The sequence below is a fragment of the Epinephelus moara genome, chromosome 3 (assembly GCF_006386435.1).
Source record: "Epinephelus moara isolate mb chromosome 3, YSFRI_EMoa_1.0, whole genome shotgun sequence".
Classification (NCBI taxonomy): domain Eukaryota; kingdom Metazoa; phylum Chordata; class Actinopteri; order Perciformes; family Serranidae; genus Epinephelus; species Epinephelus moara.
In genome coordinates, this window is record NC_065508.1 from 27,908,975 (window position 1) to 27,933,090 (window position 24,116).

Genomic DNA, 24,116 nt, shown 5'->3' on the forward strand with positions numbered 1-24,116 from the left:
ACAATGATGTGTGTGGTATCACTGGAAAGCTCTGCTCCAGTGCTTTCATGTGATATGCGTGGCATTTCTGTGCGAGCCTGCATTCGCGAGTAATCCATCCAAGAGTAATGTGTGTGCAGAGCTGTATGAAAGCTCTGTTATTCATGATTTTAGTGTAACTTTATCATTTTTTTTTCACTGTGAAAACATTGGACTACCGTCTTGTCGGAAAGCTATGATTTCGCTGATATGCGTGGCTTCTCGCTATGACGCACCGTCGCGGAGAAAATCAATAGAGAAGAACAGGTGTGAATTTGGACGCACTATGCGTAGTTCGGGCCCATAAAAGGGACATGCAGTAAAAAAAGAATTTAAAAAAATCTCTCAAATTTTAGGAGTGCTGGGATTCAATTTAGGGGTGCTTCAGCACCCCCAAAAATGGGCTAGAAACGCCTATGGTTTACAGCGCCTTTTTAGGCTCCAACCATGGGTGCTTTTTAGCAATCTATATGTGTTTTTCCAGCAGCTTTTTAGACTACAGCATGGATGTTCTGTAGTGACCCGCCAGTGTCTTTCCAGTGGCCATTTAAGCTCTAAGAGTGTAACGTAGCCATGATTTGCAGAAACATACAATGCAAACAATTTGTCAGGCCATTAGGTTGTTTTCTGTGGCAAGGTTTCTTTTGTTTGGATTCAAGATTGTGGAGTTTAACCTTCCATTAATATTATTAGAGATGGCAGCTTGTAGAGTCAAACTGAATATTATTTTTTTTATTTTGTTTTTTGCTACTTTTTCTCAGGGGTGACTGTGTGCTGATCCTCCTTTGAGCAGAAGTTGTTTTTCAGATTTTCAGCATACTCTAATGATGGCGTTTTAGTAATGGCACTCAGCCTTTCTCACATCGGAAAAAGCACTATCAACTTCCTGCACTGCTTCCAACACTGTCTCACACATAATTACTCATTTTTCTAAGGAGGTCTACCTGAGGCAACTATAAACCTCAAAATCAGCAAAACTTGTGCTGCAGCTTCACTATATCCTACGGCTCCCTATTTTAACTGCATCACCCCAAAGGAGTCTGTACGCTTCCTTAATGTCTCATAACACTGGTATTCGTTTCTACTTAGAGGACCTCGACAAAACCTCCAGATGACTTTATCTTAATTAAATTTCTGACTAAAATTATGCAATATTTGATCATTATGATGTTTTAGCTCATCAAAACATCATCTTAAAGTAATAGTGCAACATTTTGGGAGCAGGCTTGCTGTTTCCCCCGTTATGCAGGTTCTGGCTCTAGCTTCATACAGATAAAGTATTTCTGACACACACGGGTTTCTCTTATTTAGCCTTCCCTCAATGATACAAATGGGGTGGACAAAATAATAGCAACAGCTGTCAGTACAACACGTTATAGCACAACAAACTGCATCCTCTAAAATGAACATACTTGAATTTATACCTCTAAACACAATAGCCTTCATGAAGGTAGGATTCATTGCAGGACTGCTGTATTAGACTGCACTAAGGCCTATTTATGCTTCATTTATGTCTGTTTCAAATGTTGTAAACATCACCGCCCTTCCATGCCTCCTTTATGATAGCATAGATACAGCCCATAGATGACACTGGAGGGCAGAGGCCAAAGGCGATGGTGAAGGAGGTCGTAATGTTGTAAATTTAAACGGTGTACATGGCAGTGGTCTGTGAGGCCATTAAATATATCCAGACATGTGGATGGAGAATTCTTTTCACTATAATACTGATTCTTTCTTTTCTGCCATTATTTAAATTTCTTCTTTGTCTCCCATGGTTGTTTCTTGCTTAAACTACACTACATTCCCTCCATGATCTCTGGTGGTACTGCTCCATCTTGTCACTTACCTTATCATTGTCTTGTTTTATGAAAGACTTGTGAGCCTAACCTTTAAGTACCATTGGTTTTTGAAAGACTGGTTTAGCAACGTGGTCTCGCCCCTGCTCGTCATATTTTTACACTTGGGTAGAAGCCTCTGGTGTCACTACAATATCGCAGGGGCAGCCTTTTGCGCTAAATCTTTATGCAGTCAGTCGGCAGATCTTGATGCAGAAGGGGTCAGCAGTAAGTTACATGAGTTGAGTCACGTGACTAAGAGGGGGTGGCCAGTTAGGTTTAGGTAACAAAACCACTTGGTTAGGGTTAGGAGAAGATCATGGGTGACTAATGACTGTCATGAAAAAAATATCTTAACGTTGACTTTTAGTTTAACACAGGACGCTAGTCTCCTGGGTCAATGTCATGTGACTTTTGTGCTCTTTATAATTTATTTGTTGCTCTAAACATCTAACAATGGGATGGATGGGTTTACACCAGAACTGGTTGAAAGCCCCTGTGTCTCCAGATGCTTAAGGGTGCCCCCAGTATCATTATAAGAGCATTAGGGGTCCTGCCCAGGCAAGTGAGTAAGACCAGACTGGGTTTAGAGTAGTTTCCTTAGACTCAGCATCTAGTGGCCATTAGAGGAACTGCAGCCCAGGACACAATAATGACTTTTTAAATAGAACCCTTTAACATTTTTGTGTCTTTGAAATTGTAGTTGCCATTTATATTAATTTTCTTGTAGAAACATTTAATCATGACACTTCAGGGAAAAATTCTCACATGACACTGCTGTGATCGAAGTACAAGATTAGAAAACTGTGTCCTAAATATTTATCACACCGACCAATAAAGCTATAAATCAGGACTGTTCTCTTTTATTTATTAGGGTGGTGGTTAACTTTTAGTTTAACGTGGGACACAAACCCCAGTCTTCTTGGTCAATGTCCTGTGCTTATTGGACCCATCTGCCTCCCCTTCTGTCCTCCCTTAGCAGACTTTTGCTCTGTTTATATTACGTCCATTGTTCTAATTGTCTAATAATGACATGGATGGGTTTATATTGGAATTGGTTAAAAGCCCCTGCATCTCTTACAGATGCTTAAGGGTCAACATGTTCTCACTGAACGCATCACATATCAGTGTTTGGTCATAGACTTTTCATGTCAAGATACAATGTGCAAAGTACCCTGGGTGTGGGTTGTTGACGTTCTGGGACGCTGTGTCAACTTCAGCCTGTTACATGCATTGTCTGTTGTCAAAATACACTTCTGTTTTCACAGGAAATGTACAGTTTGCATACAGTCTACAGGGTTTGGCTTTCCAATTTTATGGGTAGCGAACACTGGCCTCCTAGGTAAAAGTCGGTGGTTGTTGGACCCATCCACCACCTCTCCTGCATGCCTTACTCGGACCTCTGTTGCCTTAACTTTAATTGATTTCCCGCCACGTTTCCCCCTGACGCCGCTGAGCACTGTTTTAGTTTACAGGCCACTGGCCACATATGCAGATGTGTAAGGACAGCTTTTTTTGCGGTTTCTGACGCCGGAGGTTACTGTCCAAGTGCTGGATTTCCATGACTTAGAGGTGAGACTGGGTGGTAAGGGTGCCCTTGATGTTATTATAGTGATGTTGGGGGCACAGCCCAAGCGGTGTATATTGATGCCCTGGGACTGAGACCAGGCTGGGTTTAGAGTACTTTCCTTGGACTCAGCATCTAGTGGCCATTAGAGGAACTGCAACCCAGAACACAATAATGACTTTTTACACAGGACCCTTTAACATTGTTGTGTCTTTTACATTTTTCTTGCTATTTAATTTCATTTCCCTGTAGCAACATTTGATTATGACACTGTTTCTCACATGAAGCTGCTGTGGTCCAAGTACAAGATTAGAAAACTGCGTCCTACCTATATATCACCCTGTGCATTAAAGCAATAAATCAGGGCTGTTCCCTTTTTATTTATCAGGGTGGTGGATCTATACATGCACTTTGGACCTAATGACACAAACAGACACCCTGCTATTAAAGTGAAAAAAATATAAATTAGGATAAATAACCCGGTGGAAAGCCATTTTAATCATGCAAAATAAAGTTCACAGACAACATTGTAGCTTTCATTGTGATTATGTTTTGCAATTAATACATTTAAATGGAACCTTTACTATGCAGAATGATTTCAGCAGAAGGAAGACAGGGGCACATATTGGAGTTAAAAACTAATCTCCGATGCAAAAAAGAGCTGACTAAAATAATGTGACTCTAAAAAAATCTCTCGTCAGCCATCAGTCCTCGCAGACATTCTGTGTATTTGCGCATCAGCAGCTCTGGAAGTTTTGGTGTTAAATGAGCTGCAGGGACTTTTCCGCCGCTTGGTGCTGAGCGGACTGACTGACGCCCCTCCTGCCTGCCTGCCTGCCCCGGTCTGGTAAAAAGGCGCATGTGTGTTATTGCTGTGATGTTGAGTTGAGCCGCATCCAGACGCACTGGCCGCCGCTGGCTGATGCTCCCCCCCACCCCCCTCATCTTGGTGGTGTTGTGCGCAAAATCTCCAGCGCCGGACGGACGGACGCAGTTTGACGGTACAAACGAGCGGCACTGCGGGGGGACATCCAAGAAAAAAGCCATCCAAAGCAGACATGGATATTTAACGGGCATTTGATATTTTTTTTTATGTCTTTGTTTTTTTTTACCCTGTGATGTTGCTCTTGCCCCGGGGGTGTTAATTAAACCTGCTCGATGTCTCTCATCAGTTTATAACCGAAACAAAATGAGGATTTCTTCTCGCGACTGGTTTCTGTTGATATTCTCTGGCTTTTGGGGACTGACAATGGGTGCTTTCCCGAGCAGCGTTCAGATCGGTGAGTGTGTTTAAGCCTTCAATGTTAATTCCAAGCAGAAAATTAATCATGTGAATGAATGTGTGGACGTCCTGTGTGCTGCCTCTGCCCTGCCATTTAACACCTCAGCACTACTCAAAGTGGGAATTGTTGGTTTCCCTCCGCAGTCTTTGATTTCTCTTCTCTTGAAATACCACATGCAGACAGGGTTCTTTCCTCTGTTGATGCTGTGCATGTTTAACACACACACCTAATGCGCTTTGTATCTGCAGGCTAGAGTGTGTATCCCAGTGCACTCCGCCACTGCAGCAGATCAGAGCAGCAAAGTGTGTGTGTGTATTCCCTATGCAGGCTGCCTGTGCATTGACTGCTGTTAACACTCTCGCAGACCCCCGGTCCTGGCGCTGTAATAAACCTCTGCCACGGTCCCATAGGCCTTTACAGCTCCACTGTTTCCTCTTTTCCCAGTTGCCCTCTTTTATTTTTAAACATCTGCACGTTCCCATTTAACAACTTAACAGGAAATAAAGAGGTTGGCTTCATGGTGTTGATTTGACTAGCAGGCACATTGACTTGGTTGATTTAAAGCCAGGGGATGAAAAGAAGGGCAAACTGTGACCTCCAGTTAATAAACACAGCCCTCCCAAAAAATCAATTAACCAGAGAAGCAGTCATTTATGTTTTTTCCTGTAAAAAAATCGCAATTGATTTTTTGTCTTTATCCTGATGGTGTTAAAACCTTCTTTTTGGAATTACACATTCGCCCAAACTGACTTTTGTGGCTTTTACCCTCCACTGCACCCCTGCATGTAGCGGAGTCGAGGCACATCAGGACCAGTGAGGCTGATGAAAAATGACAAGCTGTTCAAATGATTCTCCTTGTCCTTTTATATCAACGTGATACTCGAATCCCCCGGCCCCTCCGGGGGAGGTCAGAGGTCAGTGTCTGTTACAGAACAGCACCCCTGGAAGTGAGGACACTTGAGCTGGGTGGGGGGTTTAAATCTGCATCTGTGGAACTGCTGTGCCAACATGCTGAACATTCAAGTTAATATTTGCTGCTGATTTAAGCAAAACTACTGCTGTGGGTGGATTTTTGCTCATATTCTGCAATTTTAGATGAAGTTCTCTGCTATTTTAGAAATTAAAACCATTTTGTATCACTGTTTGTTTAACAGCATTGCTACGAATGACAGCAAACATTGTTGATGTAATACCAGTGTCGCCTCTCAGCCCTGTAATTGACCTCTGGGAGTGTATAAATCCGCTATGTGCCAGTGTTTCCTCAGCAACCAGACTTCATTTAACACTTGATGTAGTTTTTTGAGCAGCCACCACACAGCTCCATCAGTTCTTAGAGAGGGCAAACACCTCCCCAATCAACACTCATCTGCTCCAAATAATTCTCAGTGTAGAATCAACACTTATTAGCAGTGGGAAATGTGCTGTGTGTACACATGCCTGCAACACAGAAACAAGTGCTCAAATACAGCCATGGCAAACAAGCTCCATCGGCGAATTCTGACACCAGTGATACATGTGAAGGCAGATCCCAAGGATTATAGATCCCACTTTTCATTCACTCCTTTTTTTTTTTTTTTTTTTATCATTTGCTGTCTTTTTTTTAAGTGTCATGTTGGGGCTGCAGCCTGTCCCAGCATGCACTTCATGGAGGGCTGGGATGACATCCTCGACAGAACATCAATCTGTCACATCCAGAAAAAAATACTCTCAGACTAGTCATAAAAATGACCAAAAAAACTTTTCAAAAAGTTTGAAAAGCACAGTGATTTAAATCCACCTTCAAAGTGAAACAGGATTTGGAGAATTGGTTTTTAAAGCAACACTAAAGGGGTCCTTCAGAGTTCTGTAAGGATTTACAGGTTCTCTGTTAAGGATCCTGAAGCTCTCATCACATCTGAAGAAGATGCTAACATCATCTGAGTAGCCTGGCTGTGTGTTTGGATGTAAACTCTATTAAAGGCTCAGTTCACCCCCAAATCAAAAATATATTTTTATTTCTTAGGTGTAGTGCTGTTTATCAGTATAGATAGTTTTGGAGTGAGTTGCAGAATGTTGGAGATATCAGCTGTAGAGATGTCTGCCTTCTCTCCAGTATAATGGAACTAGATGGCACTCTGCTTGTGGTGCTCAAAAAAAAAAGATTTGAAAATTCAACTTTAATGTCTCTTTCCAGAAATCGTGACTTTTACTCAAGATAATCCACAGACCTTCTTGTGAGCAGTTTCATGAAGGAACTATTTTCTTTCTACCAAACTACACCTGACAACCGTATCAATATGCAGAAGGAAGCGTGCATCTACTGCTAGCTTACCTAGCACCACTGAGCTAGCTAACGTTACAGCTAAGCCAAGGACAATGCCATTAATGTTTACACCTTGTCCTGTCATGGGCAGGAAACATGTGTCCATGGGTGCATTTCATCACGCTAACACGCCACCTCGCTTCCCTCACTTGCTTCTTTTCCTCATATCTTGGTCCCACCAGTTGGAGATGTGAGCGAAGGAGCTGAAGCTGCCAAATGAGAAATCCTTGGCTCTGTAGCATCAGTCTTAAGCAAAATGTTTCCTCCCTCTAATCTCCTCCAGAAGCCTCCTTTCTCCTCTCTCCTTCTCTACTCAGGGTGCATTTAAGGGATTGGAAGATCCTTTATGATAGCGGAGGGGGAACGATATCCAGGTCACGGGAGGAAAGAGGAGGCAAGGAAGCTTAATTTAGCATAATAAAAAGCACCTCATGAGTGGATGGACACTTCCGTCTGCATGGCGATACAGTTGGTGGGTGTAGTTCAATAGAAAGAAAATAATTCCTAAATTAAACTGCTCACAACAAGGTCTGTGGATGATCTTGAGTAACAAGGGGCATGATTTCGGAAGGAGATTTTGCTGTTGAGTTTTTCAAGCGTATTTTTGGAGCTTTGAGCACCACAAGCTGAGTGCCATCTAGTTCCATTATATTAGAGAGAAGGCAGACATCTCTACAGCTGATATCTCCAACACTCAGCAGCTCACACCAAAACAATCTAGAGTGATAAATAGCGCTACAGGTAGGAGAACAAAATATGTACTTTTGATTTTGGGTGTCCCTTAAAACTGTGCCGTTTCTAAAGGTTTATTTACTGAGGTAAAACTGATGTTGCCAGAATCTTAAACCCACTGAGACCAGTTTGATCACAGCACATGGGGACCCCTTTATCTAATCAGGAAAAACACATTTAGGTGTAAATGTGGCAGAATGCAGTGCAAGCAGAATTAGCCAGACCACGTCTGGAGGTGATCTGGCTCACATTGAGAGTGGATCTCAGCCAGGTGTAAATGCAGTTTGCACAGTGTGCCCCAGTCTTTAAAGAACAATCTGCCCAACAGTTTGAAAAGTTCCCCTGACTCCACCTCTTCCTGCTATCTCAAGAGGTTTAAAAGTTAGAGATAACCCCTTCCTCAGTAAGGGAAAAATAAACACAATTTAATAAAACCACTTTTCCACCAAAATTAGCACATGTATGCAGCTTTTATAAACGTGGGAAAACCAGTTAAAAATAGGTGATGGACTGCTTTCCCATTGCCTCTCTGGTGTGTCACATTCGACATCACAGATGGGCCAGAAAACAGATTCGTAAACAGTAGAAAGCAGCATGGAGGTTAGTGAAATATCTCGTGCTTATTCAGTCTCTCTCTCTCAGATTTGATGCTGACTACATTTTGAATAATGTTTGAGCACTGCTTGGATGGATACAGATGGTATTTTGTGGCAGCTTGTCATGACATTGCAATGGCAAAGAGAATATATACTACTACTGTATTTCCATCACTGCCGAATGGAGCCACAGCCAATAAATACCTGTGACTACTGCAGAGTCATTTGTTCCTGGAGTGAATGCCAATTGTAACCTTTTCCCATTAAATACAAAAGCTAAATCTTAGTGGGTGTTACATTTTTTTTTGTCTAGTGGGAAAGGGGCTTAAGACTGTTGAGGGACCATTATTGTAGTTAGCAAGGCTTTTGAAAAGTAGCATATAGTTACCATCAGCTGTTTCCATCATGGATGTATTAAGAGACTTGGATAAAGCATTACCATTGTTTCCTATGAAAGTTGCACAGTGGCGCATGAAGCCGAAAAAGATCAATTTCAGCAGTATGACATTGCCTGGATGATCGGAGTGCGCCACAGAGCAGGCACACTACAGACTTACGGCTTGCTGAGCATGGCTGAGTCCGGCCGAGTGGCTGACTTCCGGTTTAGCGCTCTGCTAACTTGAACAGGGATAAAATAATTGAATCTTGTGGCTCTTTTAGACTTTCAAAATGTTGTTGGACCAAATCGATAAAACCTTGATAGTGGAATGAGTCACTGACGCTTAAAAAAATGTATTCACCGATATATAGACATCTCATTCCCAATGTAAGTCTATAGGCCTTTCTATATAGAAATTGGGGCGCTACAAAATCCCTTCTTTATGCCTCCTTTGCATTTTTACACAGAACTGGATAACAGTGGCATCATTCCACTCCAGTGTGATTATGCACAGCATCCTGGTATGCCGCAATCAAAAGAGGTGCGACATGTAACACAACAGCATCGGGCTCTAGTGTGACATGTAACATATGCGTCAGCAGCACTTTATAAACAACATTAAAAGCATAACATGTCAATCACAATTATTTACCTTCTCTGTTATGTTGCGGCCAACTCATCCCCTGGTACGGAGCTCCGGTAAGGAGTTGGCCACTAAAATGTCACACCCGTTCTGTCCATGGCCACGTTTATTTTGGCTTTATGTTTTACACAGACCTCATTTCAGGGCTGTTGCTACCCATGTTCCAGGCTCAGAGGTAAGACAACTTTGTCCCCTCATCCTGCAGTCGTACCTCATATACAGAACAGCGAGGAAGCATAATGGCACGATATTCCTGCCTTGAACAGGCAGTGTAAAAGTTGCTTGTGGGAAAAAGTGTTTTTGGACCCAATGGTAATGTGACAAACCCTGAAAACTGCAGTACAGTATCCTCATATGACACATCTTAGCGCCCCCTTGAGAGTACGCTACTGTACTTCCCTGGACCTAAAACACACCATATTTGCTGTCAAGTCATCCAGCTCCGTTCGCCTAATTTAGATACAGAGATCTGATCCCAATGTGAGCAGAGGTAAAAAGAAACACTCATAAAAGCAGGTGTAAATTCTGTGGTATAAAGCCTGTGATCAAATGTCATCATCCAGACAGCATAAACCAGGTGGGAATGAGGTCAAAAACAAACAAGCTCAACCCAGAAGAGTGTTATTGTTTGCAAACCATATGAAACTTCAAAGTCTGGGGAACTTCAGTGTGCACTTCTGTACTGAATCTCATTTTGTGTGACATCTAGCGGAAGGGAAAGTCGCAGCTGAATAAGTGGGATTCAGGTCAAAGCTTGATATTTCTCCTCGTTTAATCAGTAGTGAGGATAAGTTTTTAAAGTTTGAAATATGCAAAGGGCGCTCCTACTGATCGGGTGCCAAGATGATCAAAACGTTTGCACCATTTTTTTGTAAATCAGGAATTAACACCTCCTGTGAGCATTTGGTGTGAGTCAATGGGACATGAAACCATCACAGTTGGAATTATATGAAATTCACAGCTGCTTTTTCCCAACTATTACTTGAGTTATGCAAAAATATGTAAAGGCTTTACACGAGTGGGCATCATAAAGGAGTAAAATATTCGAAAGTTTACCTTTAAAGAGGTCAGCCATAAAAAGAACACGCTGGCATTTTGCTTGAAATGACATTTATACTGTCTCATCCCAAGAAATATAGCCTTAAGTTAGATTTCCAAATGTGAAGCAAATTGCTTCAAACCTAAAACACCGCTGACATTTGCACAACCATGAACAGCGTAGTCAGGATCTCTGTATATGAAGAAGGCTGTAATGTAAAAAAGAAACCAAGAGCAAAGTCTTATCTCTGATGCCAAACTGATTCTTGACTCTGGAGCTGCTCATGCATAAAAAAAACGGAATGAAAAGCTGTGTTGATCCAGGAGGATATACTGTGAATATTATATCTCTTTTTCTGCTTGCACTGATATGAAACAAAGGTGATTTACATGCCAATCAAATTGTATCCTACAATGTCACAAAGCCCAGTGTGGTGCTTAAAGAGTCCCGAGTTGCTATACTGTAGGATTAACCCTGGATTGCCAGCAGTAGTGATCTACCAGAACAATAATGGGCTTTTATTACATTTCATATATTGTCCAGTCAGCTGTGAGCACTTCTAATACGATAGAGGTTTCTCTCCAACCACAGTCACTAAAACAGTCTTTGAAACCTTAAAACACATTTGGTAAAAGATTTTAATAGCCTGTGTTGAGTTTTTTCTCACAAAGGAAAGCAGTAGTTGTTTCTTTAAATGATGAATATGACCTATAATTATCTGACAAGGACCTAACTTTACTGTAACCGTGATTGTGGTCCCTCTCAAACCTTTACCAACTAGTTCTTGTTTTCACCATAAAGCAGGATTTATACTTTTGCATCAAATTGACGTGCATCTCCCCAGAAATGTAACTACACGTTGCGGCGATGCAGACCTCCTGTCTATTTCTGTAAGCTGAAACCATTTCCCTCAGTGGAAATGAAGCTTTTATTTACTTCTGCACTACTGCGTGTAATTTCACAGATCAGAAACAATAAACTTTTAAGAGAATAAAGCCCCTACAAAATAGCATTTTAAGTCTTGTGTGTGATTTAGCCGGGCTTTATCGGATTAGAGGAAATTTTCGCTCACTTCTAGGCTAATATATACAATGTAAAATGCCATAGGCTTGTGCTGATAATGTTAACATGTTGTATTTGTTTGGAAAACGTGTTTAGTATAAGACAGTTGTTTTGTCGGTGAAGCTTGTAAGTTGTAATGGAGCCGAATTTTGTAACGTTACCTTTGTTAAATCTTGCTGTTATTCCTGACTTCATAGGAGTAGAGGAAAAGTAAGCTAGCCATTAGGCTAATTTATACAATGTAAAATGCCATAGGCTTGTGCTAATAACGTTAGCATGTTGTATTTGTGGGGAAAATGTGTCCAGATAAAGTCAAGTGCTTTGTCTGTGAATGCTGCGAGTTATAGAGAAGCTGATTTGTGTACTTGTGTTTGAAATTGTTGCTAATAAGCCATGTTTAATGTGTGTTTTGAATCAACCAACCAAGACACACCACCGCACAAGTATACATGCTCACGATGGCATAGGCCACCTGTGTACGCTACGGGGTAGAGCTGACACACAAGTATAAATCTTGATGAAGATGAAGATTTCTTAACCTTAAATAAGTGTTGTTGTTTTTTAGCAATGCTAACAGCATGTGTCTAAGCATATTCTCACTCCCAACTCCTCAAATACAGACACCTGGTCAGTAGCCCTACATGCCAAACTATGACGCTCTTGGTAACCCTCCAGCATCACTTTTGGATGCTCAGCGATGTCTTATTTTTTCAAAAGAAACTTCTATGTACATGAGAAATGTACAGTTTCTGCTCATTAAATGCATAGGGTGTCATTTCAAAATAAACTTCAAATGTAGGTTTACTTCATTTTTAGGTTTACCTCCTCGGGTTTAGGCAACAAAAGTAAGCAATGTGGTTAGGTTTGGAAAAAAGATCATGATTTGGGTTTGTGGTTTCACACTGGATTCGAACAACAGTTTCCTTGGTGAAAGTCCTGTGTTTGTTTCATCCATCTACCACACCTCCCTCCTGCCCTATATGGATTTTCTTGCTCTTTATACTACTGCCATTGCTCAGAAAAAGACGTGGCCCTTTACGTCTCTTTAAAACACTAAAGGGTGCCTCGATGTGATGGTATCTGACGCTGAGGGCTGCTGACCAAGTGTCGGTATTTGACAAGTTAGGAGAGAGAGTGGGTTGGTCTTAAGGATGGTAATGTCAATTATGTCCACCAATTAGTTCCAACTGAAATCTACATATTATCAAACTATTTTGTATGTCATAAGAAGATTTAGTATGTCCAAATACCAGGATGTTCTGCTGCATCCGGTCGCATTTTACAGTATGCAAGCCAGCATACTGGCTGCATAGGTCATATTGACTTAGCTGCAGGAAGATGACAGCACATTGACAGCTGACAAATGCTGCAGTGACAATAATCAATCAAGCAATAACAAACAATCTGCAACGTATGCAGTTATAACTCAAAACTATATATATTGCAGAGTAACAGCAGCAGAGCTCTCTGGATTGACCTCCATCTCTGGTGAACTTGATGAATGGCATTTTGTTTTATCTCCAAGGGAATGTTAAGTAATAATGTCAGGATCTGTTGAGCTCTTAATCACATACTATTAACTTGTGTCTTTTACTTACGTCCCAGTTGTATGCATACTCCAGGTAGCAGTACTTACTATGTAAGGGCAGCTGCAGTATACTGAAAGCAAAAAGAAAAACTATGCAGATCTGAATGGCTAGTCTTGTTTCAACCCAAATCACAATGTTTCCTGAATCTTAATTAAGTTGTTTTTATGCATAAATCTAAACATACCCAAGTCATAGAAGTGGCAGATGAAAATACAGTCATAGAAATAACTATTGTAACTAGTGTGGAGGCTCATTATTGACCTTGGGAACATCTGTGATAAAATATTCCAAACACACACTTTACTTTTTAGCTTTGATTATTACAAGCTTTTGATTCATCCCTCTCTCACAGACTTATTCAGCAAATACAAAATGCTCTGGTGTCATTATGTGACTAAAGTGCTTGTGCATGGAGAAGAGATCCAACCCAGTCACCAGAGTAAATGTTGGCATTGTGCGTTTTTGCAAACCATGGACACCTTACATTTGTAGGTTATTACCTAGTTCAGTGGGTCCCAACTGGTGGGTCGCGGTCCAAAAGTGGGTCGTGGGTCCATTCTGAATGGGCCGCAAGTGACTTGCAAATGTGTCAAGTTTGTAAAAAACAAACTTTATTTTGATGTACAGTGCATTTCCGATACAGAGCTTTTTCAGTGCCATTTCCTGGTGAAGAATGACAGCTACTTAACGGAGACAGCAAACTAGCTCAACAACATAGCCAAACACAAGTGTGACACTGAATATATTTAACTGTGTGGACCTCAAACTAATGACTAAAGAGAAATCTGGATCCCGTGGCTGGGCCAGTTGGGAACCACTGATCAAGTTCATACCTTGATGCTTAACATTTCATAACACTTCAACAACCCTGTAGTTAACATGTAGTTAGGTTTCAGCATAAACACCACTAAGTTCTGGTTAGGAAAAGATCCTGTTTTGGCTTTTGGTGGCACAATCCAGGTTGGAAACAGTGACTTCTCAGTTTGTTGGTCCTGAAGAGTGGTCTGCAGCTTGGCAGGCGCCTCGCCTAGATGACACACCATCCCATCCCCTCCACCTCCTGATGTCAAAGTCAGCTCATATACTGTTTCTTTAGGAAGTGTGATTTGATACATATGAGACATAAGAATGTAATGTATTCATGGTTTACAGATATGTAGAATGCCATCTTCTGGCAGCTGTGCTAATAGATCATAGCTCATGAGGGAATCGCGTGGTTTCATTTTCTGAAACTAAAACCTATATTGAGTATATTAAACTGTGCGGACCTTGAGCTAATGACTAAGAAGAAATTTGGACCCCGTGGCTGGATGAGATGGGAACTACTGCTCTAGTGAACAGTGAAGATAGGTCAATACTAATGAATGAATATGGAGGCTGAGTCTGATCAAATCAGGGTGTGTAGCTTTTAAAATGTCATCTGTATTCAAGCCAGTGAAAATCTGCAGATAATGCTGAAATTGTTTTCATAGTTTTCTGCCGGTATTTCACTTGTTTCACGTCTCTGTGTCAGAAAGAGTTGAACTGTCTGTCATAAAATTAAACATATGGGTGAGATAGAGTGGATTCTCCTCTGGGGCTTTTCCTCCCCACATGCTCCTCATCAGACCTGTGCTTGTCCTCCTTCTGTTCAGGCGGTCTGTTCATCAGAAACACTGATCAGGAGTACACTGCCTTTCGTTTGGCAATCTTCCTGCACAACACCAGCCCCAACGCCTCGGAAGCCCCATTCAACCTGGTGCCTCACGTGGACAACATCGAGACGGCCAACAGCTTCGCCGTCACCAATGCCTGTAAGTCGATCACGTGGTTTCATGTTGTGTTTGTGCAGTGTGGGGTTTTTGATCACAGTAAAACAGGAAGATGAGGCTTTCTGTATGAGAGGTAACCAGACCAAAGTTTTACCAGGATATATGGACGATATTTGCTTTTTAAACAAAGGATAATTCAGTTTTATTACAGCCAGGTTCTTGATTTCACCATCATTTTTATTGGTAATAATAACAGCATTGTACTTAAATTATAATAGTCCAACATAACCTTATAGTAAGAAGCTGGAGATGGGACGTGGGTACACTGAGTAACATTATATTCCTCCTCTTATATCCGTGATATCTGATGTGCCTGTGAAACTCCTCCCCTCTGTAATTTGGTCTGGGATTTGCCAAGAGTACATACAAAAAATGTAACTTTTGCGGTGGATTTCGGAGAGACAGTGTGCTAGTTTAGCTAACAGGCTGCTAACTAGCTAACAGGCTATTTTCTTCAGCTCAGTTGCCTGTTGATTGTTTGTCTGATTAAAAAGAACTTGTTTAGTTTGAACACATTGTGAATCTGAGTAATGTTATCCTGCTTAAATATGCTTAAACATTACATACAGTCAGATCGTCATTATGACTCGTTCAGCTGTTCATACGTCTTTTTTAACAAAACATGCCGCGTACATGTCAGGTCCTGTTTTTGTCCTGGTAATGTTCCAAGCACATATTCCAAACTACTGGGTGTCAAGAAACTGCAAAATTCGCCTCTCCCCCACAGCTACAGGAAGCTTTTATCAGATTTCTAACCATCTGTAAGGAAATGCACTTCCTTGCGTTGGACACTAGAGGCATCATCCATTTATTTACGGCTCTACGGACACAAGCCACATACGTAAGTGGAAATGAGGCATAAGGGCTCATTTATGCTCAATGTTAGATACGGAGGCCGAGACGGAAGGAGCCTTCTGTCCGTACTCTGCGTCCATTTCATACATATTCGTGCACGTTTTCTAAAAGCTTACAGATATAGATGAAGCAGAGCAGTGCCACCGGAGATCGTGGAGGCAGTGTATCGTAGATCAAGCCAAATATGACCAAAGGAGAGACGAAGAAATTGAAATGGTGGCGGAACCACTTAAAGGTGCATCGTTACGATCTCGTTTGTTGTTGTGTGAAACTTTTGACTCCGCCCTCTAGTGGCATCTATTGACTGTATCTATGCCATCATAAAAGATGCATGGGGCGACCTCTGGCTCATCAGGTGGAGCGTGCACCCCATGTGGGCTGGGTCTTCCGCAGTGGCCCCGGTTCGGCTCCAGCCAGCGGCCCTTTGCTGCGTGTCGTCCTCCCTGTCTCTCCTGCATTTCCTGTCTATCTGAGCTGTCCTATCAATTAAAAAAAGGCAGAACTTGCCCAAGTAAAATAAGGGACGCACAAAATCGACATATCTATTTTGGTAAAGAAAGTGCAATTGCATCGATTGTGTCGCATCTGCGAGGTTCTCCAACAGCGCCAGAGCACCTGTCATCACGCACAGCCGTGGCAATTTAGCATCCGTACAATTAATTCATCACATTTCAGCAAACCATCATCACGGTAAAATCTCCATCATCATTATTATTTAACGTCAGACAGGTGATCAATGATTCATTTATAGCGCTCATGTTGAAGTTGACTTTACAAAGTGCTTCACATGATAACGTGTAACGATCACTAACAGGGAGATGACTGTAAATTAAAAGTGATGAAATATATCACTTGTAAATGATTTAAAACTGACTTTATAAATGTGCTTTTGATCGACATTTTACAGAACGCAGTGCAGCCTGCAGTAATAACAACACAATCAGTGAAGCAACCTAAAAACAAAACTACCAGTCCCTCAGTATCAATCTCCTCCTCATCGTATCTACTGCAGCTATCTCACCTGAAACTGTGTGTACGCCTGATCTGATGAATGGGTGAGGTGTGCTCCGTCTCATCAAACACGTCTTCGGTTTCCTCATCATTAATGCATTTGGCCCTGGTTCTGTATCTGATATGGGATTGGGATCTTTTTAGATCATTTTCAGGAAGAAAACATTTGTTCCAAAATGTTAAGATATTTACTGTGATCTGGGTTTGGACAGTGTCACTAAAAAGAAGTACCAGACAATCATAGATTTTTAACCAAAAACCCAGAATAGTCAGACTTATTTGGAAGAGGATTAGGTGGTTTAGATGACTAGCTGACTTGTTTTTTGCCCTGTTGAACCAATTTTTAGCAATTTTGTCATGTTCCCAGACCTCAGCAATTATTTTGGTGCGTAGAATGTTTTCAAATAATATCCTAAACTATGAAAATAAGATCAAAGCTGTAATAAACTGGAATTATCCTTTACAAGTTGGATACTCTGCAGCTCTACTATGATGAATAAGAATATCTTTATTAGTATTATAAGCATTTAAAGAAATTATGTTGCGTGTCATCCCAGATTTAAAAAAATTGTTAATACTATAAATGACACATGACTGACCCATATCGGATCTGTGTCTCCATCATGCCACTAAAACAGTTTGGTGTGTGTGTTTGAGGCTGCATGTGTGCACATGTATGTGTGTTTGTGATGATGTGGCAGTATAGCTGTGTCTGTGAGTGTCTGCTGGTTCACATCTGATCTGAGCAAAGCCGCACACACACTGGAGGCGACAGCAGCTGTAAACACACAAACAACAATCACACACACTGCTGTGGTTAGATCTCCTAACAGTAGTAGGCAGTGATTTTTTTAGTGATGATCTCTGGGGAAACGTCCTCTTTCTCTTTCCTTCTGTGTGTGTGTGTGTGTGTGTGTGTGTGTGTGTGAGAGAGAGAGAGAGTGCAGGGGGCTCCCACAAAGACCAATAAAACACTGCAGCCTGATGTCTTGCACTATCTATGGTGTGATCTGGAGTAAGAAAAATCAATGGCTAAATTAAGCAGAGAATGAAGTGCTGTTATGGTTGTTTGGTAATTTAGGGGGTGTTTTGTGTGTGTGTGTGTGTGTGTGTGTGTGTGTGCGTGTGTGTGTGTGTGTGTGTGCGTGTGTGTAAGTGTGTGTGCAAATGTAGGATGACCAGGGGCAGATATTGGAAATGATTTCATTATGTTAACAGACTACAAGTGTATTGACATGACTTAGGGACTGTTTGTTATTTTGTATTTATTTTACTGCTGATTTTTAGAGAAAACATGCATGCTTTCTGTAAAAATCGCCAAAATTAGACTATTTGTCGTAGCCAGAAATTGTAAAAACAGAAATTGTTGTTGGATTTTCAAATTTCCAACAGTCCTTGAACACATTATGTGGAAAGAATGCTTCCATCAGAAAAAAAAGTTGCACCCTAGCCACTCCCCTCTCCTCTGATAAGTAAAGAACGGTCCCTTACTGACACTTTTTTATTTTACATGCCATTTTAGAGCCTCACATTTCCTCTTGAATTTACCCTCCAGGAGTTTCTAAAATTTAGAGAAATTAGCATCATTAAAGGTATGCCGAATTAGCTATGGAGGATGGCTGGTAACATCAGTAATGAAAAATGAAAACCATACAGGCTTTCCTTTTGTATCAAGCAGCCAAAAATCTGTAGCATGACACGCTTGAGTTAATGTGCCACACTTGACATCGCAAGTCCTGCGATTCAGCTTCAGTGTAGATACTGAAACAATATATCACATGGCCCTGATTTTAAATGTCTGTGTGTTCAGATTTGACTCTGAGAAATATGAATTTTGATGCAGCTGTCTGTTTCACCTCATGCAGTATCTTTGCCTTTGCACCATCACAGCAAACAAAAAGTGTACTGTAGTTGTATTCTGCAACTTTATATCAGCCTTTCTCTGGTGGGGTCACAGGAAACCTTGAGACTGTGCTGACGCAAACATTCAGTTCAAATGCTTTTATAACTAAAACAAATGCATCTGTAGGATTTTGCCTATTAATGACCTCTAAGATGAAATTACAGTAGATGAAGCTGTATTGATGTCCGTGGGGAAATGAGTTGTGCCAGCAGCAGATAGAGTAGTGCAGGGAAAAAATAGAAAAGTGGGTTATGAACACAAGAACAGAATATATTGAGAAAATAAAGCAGTTGCAGGGTGATATATATATATATATATATATATATATATATACTGTATAAGTGCATACATGAATACACAGTTGCAGTATATTTAAAGTGGGCTGTGGGAGGAAGGAGCATGAATATTTATGTGGTCTTAGTTTTAAAATACTTAAATTTACACATTATTTGAAGGAAACACAGCCATAATGATTTACTACTAAAAGCTTGAGTATCTTTGATCAGCTAAAATGTTCTTAATAATTTGTTAAAAAATAGTTTCTGTTATAAAAGAGACCAAGTTTGCAGCATCTGAAACATCTTTATTTGAATCACATGTGCTTGTAATTTACTTGCAAGGTTACTCCATGTTCAGAACAGGCAATTTGTGTTCACCCGGTCAATACAGTCACTGTAATGAGGCACTGAGACAGGAAACGGCTGTTAGAGGAGCTCTGGATGACCAATGCAATAAGAGCAGAGCAGCAGTCGTCCTGTCGTAGAGGCGTGGGAGGGCGTAAACTGTATATTTCCAGGAAACAGAAGAAACTATGGGATTTTTCACCTCTAGTCTAATGGCTGCACAGTCACAGGAAGTGAGTCTGCAGTGCATTGATTGGCCAAGCCAAATCAGAGCAGAATTACATGAGCCAATCAATGGCTCTGATAGCTCAGGGCCAGCGGGGAATCTGAGATCGAAGCCGCAGCGCTTGCTTTCACCCCTCCGTTTTACATTTCCCAGTGTCTTTATTCCTTTTTTCCTCCTCGGCGCCTGCTTTCGCTCCATTATCAGAGGCCCTGAGATAATGGTTATGAATAGGCAGCGTTACCATGTGACGTTTAAGGGCACAGCGTACATTTGGGAAGGGGAGATGAGAGACGGAGCTAATTTGTGAAGAGAGATTAGGCCATTCAGCGACTCGGCGTGCTGCTGTCAGGAAGGCTGATGGGGACAATTGGTGGGAGGACGGGGACAAATGTTTTTGTATGTTCCCCATTGTCATTGATGATCATTCTGTGGACCCAGATACTGATTAATTCTGTTTGGTTTGGCTGATTAACTGTATAGCCTCCATATTATTCACAGTGGGGTCACTGGTGTTACTGGTGTCATACTGTAATGTCAAGCCACTAATAAAATTTTATTTTGTTGGTTATCTCACGACTTTGAGAGGCTCTTCTGTTGGTGATTCATACAGCAAGATCATTCATCAGTATCAAGGTGATTGTGATACCTTGGAATAATTACCATGAACAAATGAGGCAACAGTCAAAACATTGATCGCCTCTGCATTGCAGCGTTGATATTTAAAGGGACAGTTCACCCTTAAAACAAACTAAATGTTTTCCTCTTATCGAGATTGTTTTGGTGTGAGTTACCGAATGTTAGAGCCGTAGAGATGTCCGCCTTCTCTCCATTATAATGAAGCTAGACGGCACTCAGATTGTGGTGCTCAAAGCACCAAAAAAATAATAGTAAAATAAAATAATACATTTGGGGTGGCGGATGGGTCAGAAAAAAACAGACTTTCGCCCGGGACTTTCACCCTGGAGTTGCATCTTTGGATCTGTGTGAACTTTGAGTCATTTTAAGGTACAGTCTCATCATGTTTCTTTCCTAAACCTCACCCCAGTAACTTTTATTGCCTCAACCTAACCTCCCTAAATTTACGTCAGTTATGTAATTTATCATTCGTTGGGCGCAAACCCATAGTATATCAAACAAACTGTTCTTTGAGAATACATTGCAATATCTATTTCCAAAAATCATGACCGGGTTACTCAAGATAATCCACAGACCTTGTTGTGAGCAGTTTCACGTAGGAAGTATTTTCTTCCTACGTCCACCAATCGTATCACTGCGCAGAAGGAAGAGTGCATCTACTGCTAGCTCACCTAGCACCACTAAGCTAGCTAACGTTACAGCTCAGCCGAGGAGGACGCCATTTATGTTTACATCTTGCGTTGTCAGGAGCCTTTCGTTCAGGAGTAGATGCGCACTTCCTTCTGTGTGTGGAAAAGGACATTGCTGCTGAGTTTTTCAAATAGATATTTTTGATGCTTTGAGCACCACAAGCTGAGTGCCATCTAGTTTTATTATATTGAAGAGAAGGCAGACATCTTGTTTTGGTTTGAACTGCTTCTTTAATGTCTCCATCAGGCTGAGTATTTATTTGTCCGTCCTGGAAGAGGGATCCCTCCTCAGTTGCTCTTCCTGAGGTTTCTACCATTTTCTTCCCTGTTAAAGGGCTTTTTGGGGAGTTTTTCCTTATCTGCTGTGAGGGTCCAAAGGACAGAGGGATGTGTGATATTAGGCTTCATAACTAAAACAGAATTGAATTGATGATACATATTTTTCTCCTTGTCAGCAAATCCATAAAAAGACCAAAACCAATAATAAACTGGTCCTAATTAAGGTGGCCAAAGGCTGATACTTGATGTTATGGTGCCACAGAGCTCCATTATTATAACACATAATTATTACCATGAACACACATTCAGTGATTTATTTTGACTCAGTCCCAGTCCTGATGCAGTAAACAGAAGAGCACCAAATGTTCATTAATCAGCTGCTTAAAATAGAGGCAAATAAATGCACGTCTTACTCCTCTTTGAGTAATGTTTGCTAAAATCTGCAGCTGCCCAGCTGTTTTAGAATAATGTGTCTTAAAAAATGAAGCTATATGTTTGTGACCTATTTTCAAAGATTTACATTTTCAGTAGGAACAAATGTACTCTGCCACAGACAGAACAGAGAAGTCTGACTCATGCATTGTTGGTTTGGTGTTTTCATGGGATTTGTGGAGAATAAGAAAAGTAAAGAGGAACATCGGCCGTATCCTTTAAAGCAAGACTATGCAACTTTTGATGGGAGATCGATCTTTCTTTTTAGAGCTGAGAGGTAGAACTCATTAGCAGTAAAATTCATCAGTGCAGCAGCTGATGAAGTTTATTTATTAATGACAGATGAAATGAATTGCATATAGTTAATGGGTAATTCATTTATTTGCTGGGCCTTAATTTAACACGTAGCTCTGGTGAGGAGGGGAGTCAAATTGGTCTCTGTCCGGCCATTTGGTTTCATTCCATTGAATTCATTAGTCTGCACACGATGTCTCAGACACTGTTATCAGATTTTATGATAATGTGTAAAGCTGCGTCTCACTACAACATTTTGGCATTTTATTTTGAAAGAGGCCATCAGGTCGGAACAGTGACACATTTGTTACTGACCAGCCTGGAGGAACATCAGCTGTGGGGAGTGAAAATGTTTAATGTTGCCTTATGTCACCTACAAATGCTGCGTGATGCATCACTTCCATCACTTTACTGAGACTAAATTTATTGTTTTGAACAGCACTCAACATGAGGCATGCCATCACACTGGATCCAGATTTGGTATGAAGGCAGAAAATCCCTCGTCTCTCACGTGTGTGGAGGGGTTGGAAGTAAAATGCCAAAACAACAGACTGCCTGTTTATTATGAAACACTGAGGCAGCATGCCGATCATTTCATGGATCTCTGCCTTGCTGTCAAGGTGCCATTGCTGGTAATGTGCTGAAGTTCAGGACAGCCAGAGTCAGAGTGACGGTTAATCTGTGAGTCCTTGAACTTCTCAACCACGTGTCCCTCTTGGATGCGAGGACACCTCCCCTGGGAGTTTAGACTGAAAGTCAGAGAGAACATCCAGGTGTTTCTGACAGCAGCTTGTGCACAAGAAGCGAGTTGTCAATATCAGCAGTGAAATAGCTCTAAAAAAAGGAGAAAATAGGCAGAAAATCGATGCACTGTGACCACGGTACTTGTGTTATACTTAAAAAGGTGGGATATCCCATCTATTTTCAGTATAATACAGCTGATACACTTGAGGAAAATACCTCACAGAGAAGATTTCACCTCAAGAATATTTTGCAGGATCATTCTCTAAGCTGAGATTTTCCACATTAGAGTGGAATAAAAATGAGGATCATACGTGAAGGAAATAATTGAAGGGAGGAGTCTTTTTCTTGGCGACAGCTCGACTGCAGTGAAACTCCGCCCACTGGGTTTTACTGAAGGGGGCAGTTTGACCTCATATGAAGAACACTGAGCTGAACTACAAACTAAACCAAGCTATAAGCTAACCTCTCTGTCCAACACAATTCTAAATCACACACAGACACACATTTAATAGGTATCGTCATTTTTCTCTCATTATCCCCGAATTATAGCTTCTGGGAACTGCACCCCTGACTGATTATTTTCCCTTGCGGTCCAGGCTAACACTTCCTCTAGCTGCATGTTAAACATTTCAGTCAAAGTTACATGATATTACATGAGTAAGAATGAGAAAATGAGAAGGTATAACAGTTACATGATGTACATAGATTACAGTTTGCATACACATATGCAGCTTTATTTACTTTTTTTTCACTGAAGCTGCGATTTTTAAAAATGCTGCTGTTCAATTCCAACTCCCACCATACAAGTAAACTGTCTGTGATGTGAAGCCAAACCTCATGACTTATGAGCTCACTCTGTGCGGTCCGATCATCAAGCCACAACCTGAGTGCTCACACCGTACGTTCAAAATAGACAATAAAATTGCCCGTTGGCCGCTGTGGACTATTCTGGCATTGTCAGTAAAGATTTGTTTGAAAGCTCTGAGTCAGGTAGAAGTTTGTTTGCAAACGTAGGTCTGTAACGTTACACCAGCGTGGTTCACAATAATGCATGATTGCCGAAGTTTCTCTCGCTCATATCATTCGTGATTAGGAGGAGGAGGAAACATCAAAGGTGTGCGTATGCTCAACCACCATGGTCTCCATATTTCCCATCAGAGACACTGTTTGCTACTTTGCGTAGTAAAGAAAAAGAGGAAAGAAAGGCACTGACCTTGGGGAATCGACTTGTGGCTCTGCTTCAACTGTGTAAGAGGCTGACAATGGCCAACCAAAATTTCGGACATGTCAGAAAACTTGGCAAGTGGCGCCAGACTAAGCAAAAATTTGGTTCGACTCTTAAGACGGACACAAATTGTTCAGTGTGAACTCAGCTTAAGGTTCATTGACTGGCTTATATCTTACCGTCTTCTTTCGGTTTGAGAAACTGACTCCTGAGCTGGTTCTCTTCATGAATGACCGTCAGAGTCCAAAAGGGTGGGAAACAAGAGACAATCAGACAAACAATTCCTTTAACCCAAATGGCCGCATAGGTCCTATTTTTCTACCCTCTAAAACAACCCACAGAA

The 24,116-nt window shown here is 41.2% G+C and overlaps 1 protein-coding gene across 3 annotated transcripts in view; it reads left to right on the forward strand.

Moving 5' to 3' along the window:
* The first annotated feature begins 4,312 nt into the window (after positions 1-4,312).
* Positions 4,313-24,116, forward strand: part of gria4b (glutamate receptor, ionotropic, AMPA 4b) — a 181,091-nt gene continuing 161,287 nt past the window's right edge. For 2 of the 3 annotated variants that reach the window (XM_050037021.1, XM_050037030.1), the window contains exons 1-2: positions 4,315-4,700; positions 14,680-14,838. In XM_050037021.1, coding sequence (XP_049892978.1) covers positions 4,610-4,700; positions 14,680-14,838 — 250 coding nt within the window. In that variant the 5' untranslated portion in view covers positions 4,315-4,609. Of the gene's footprint in view, positions 4,701-14,679; positions 14,839-24,116 lie in introns of all 3 variants that reach the window. The other variant, XR_007569420.1, reaches the window with a different exon arrangement.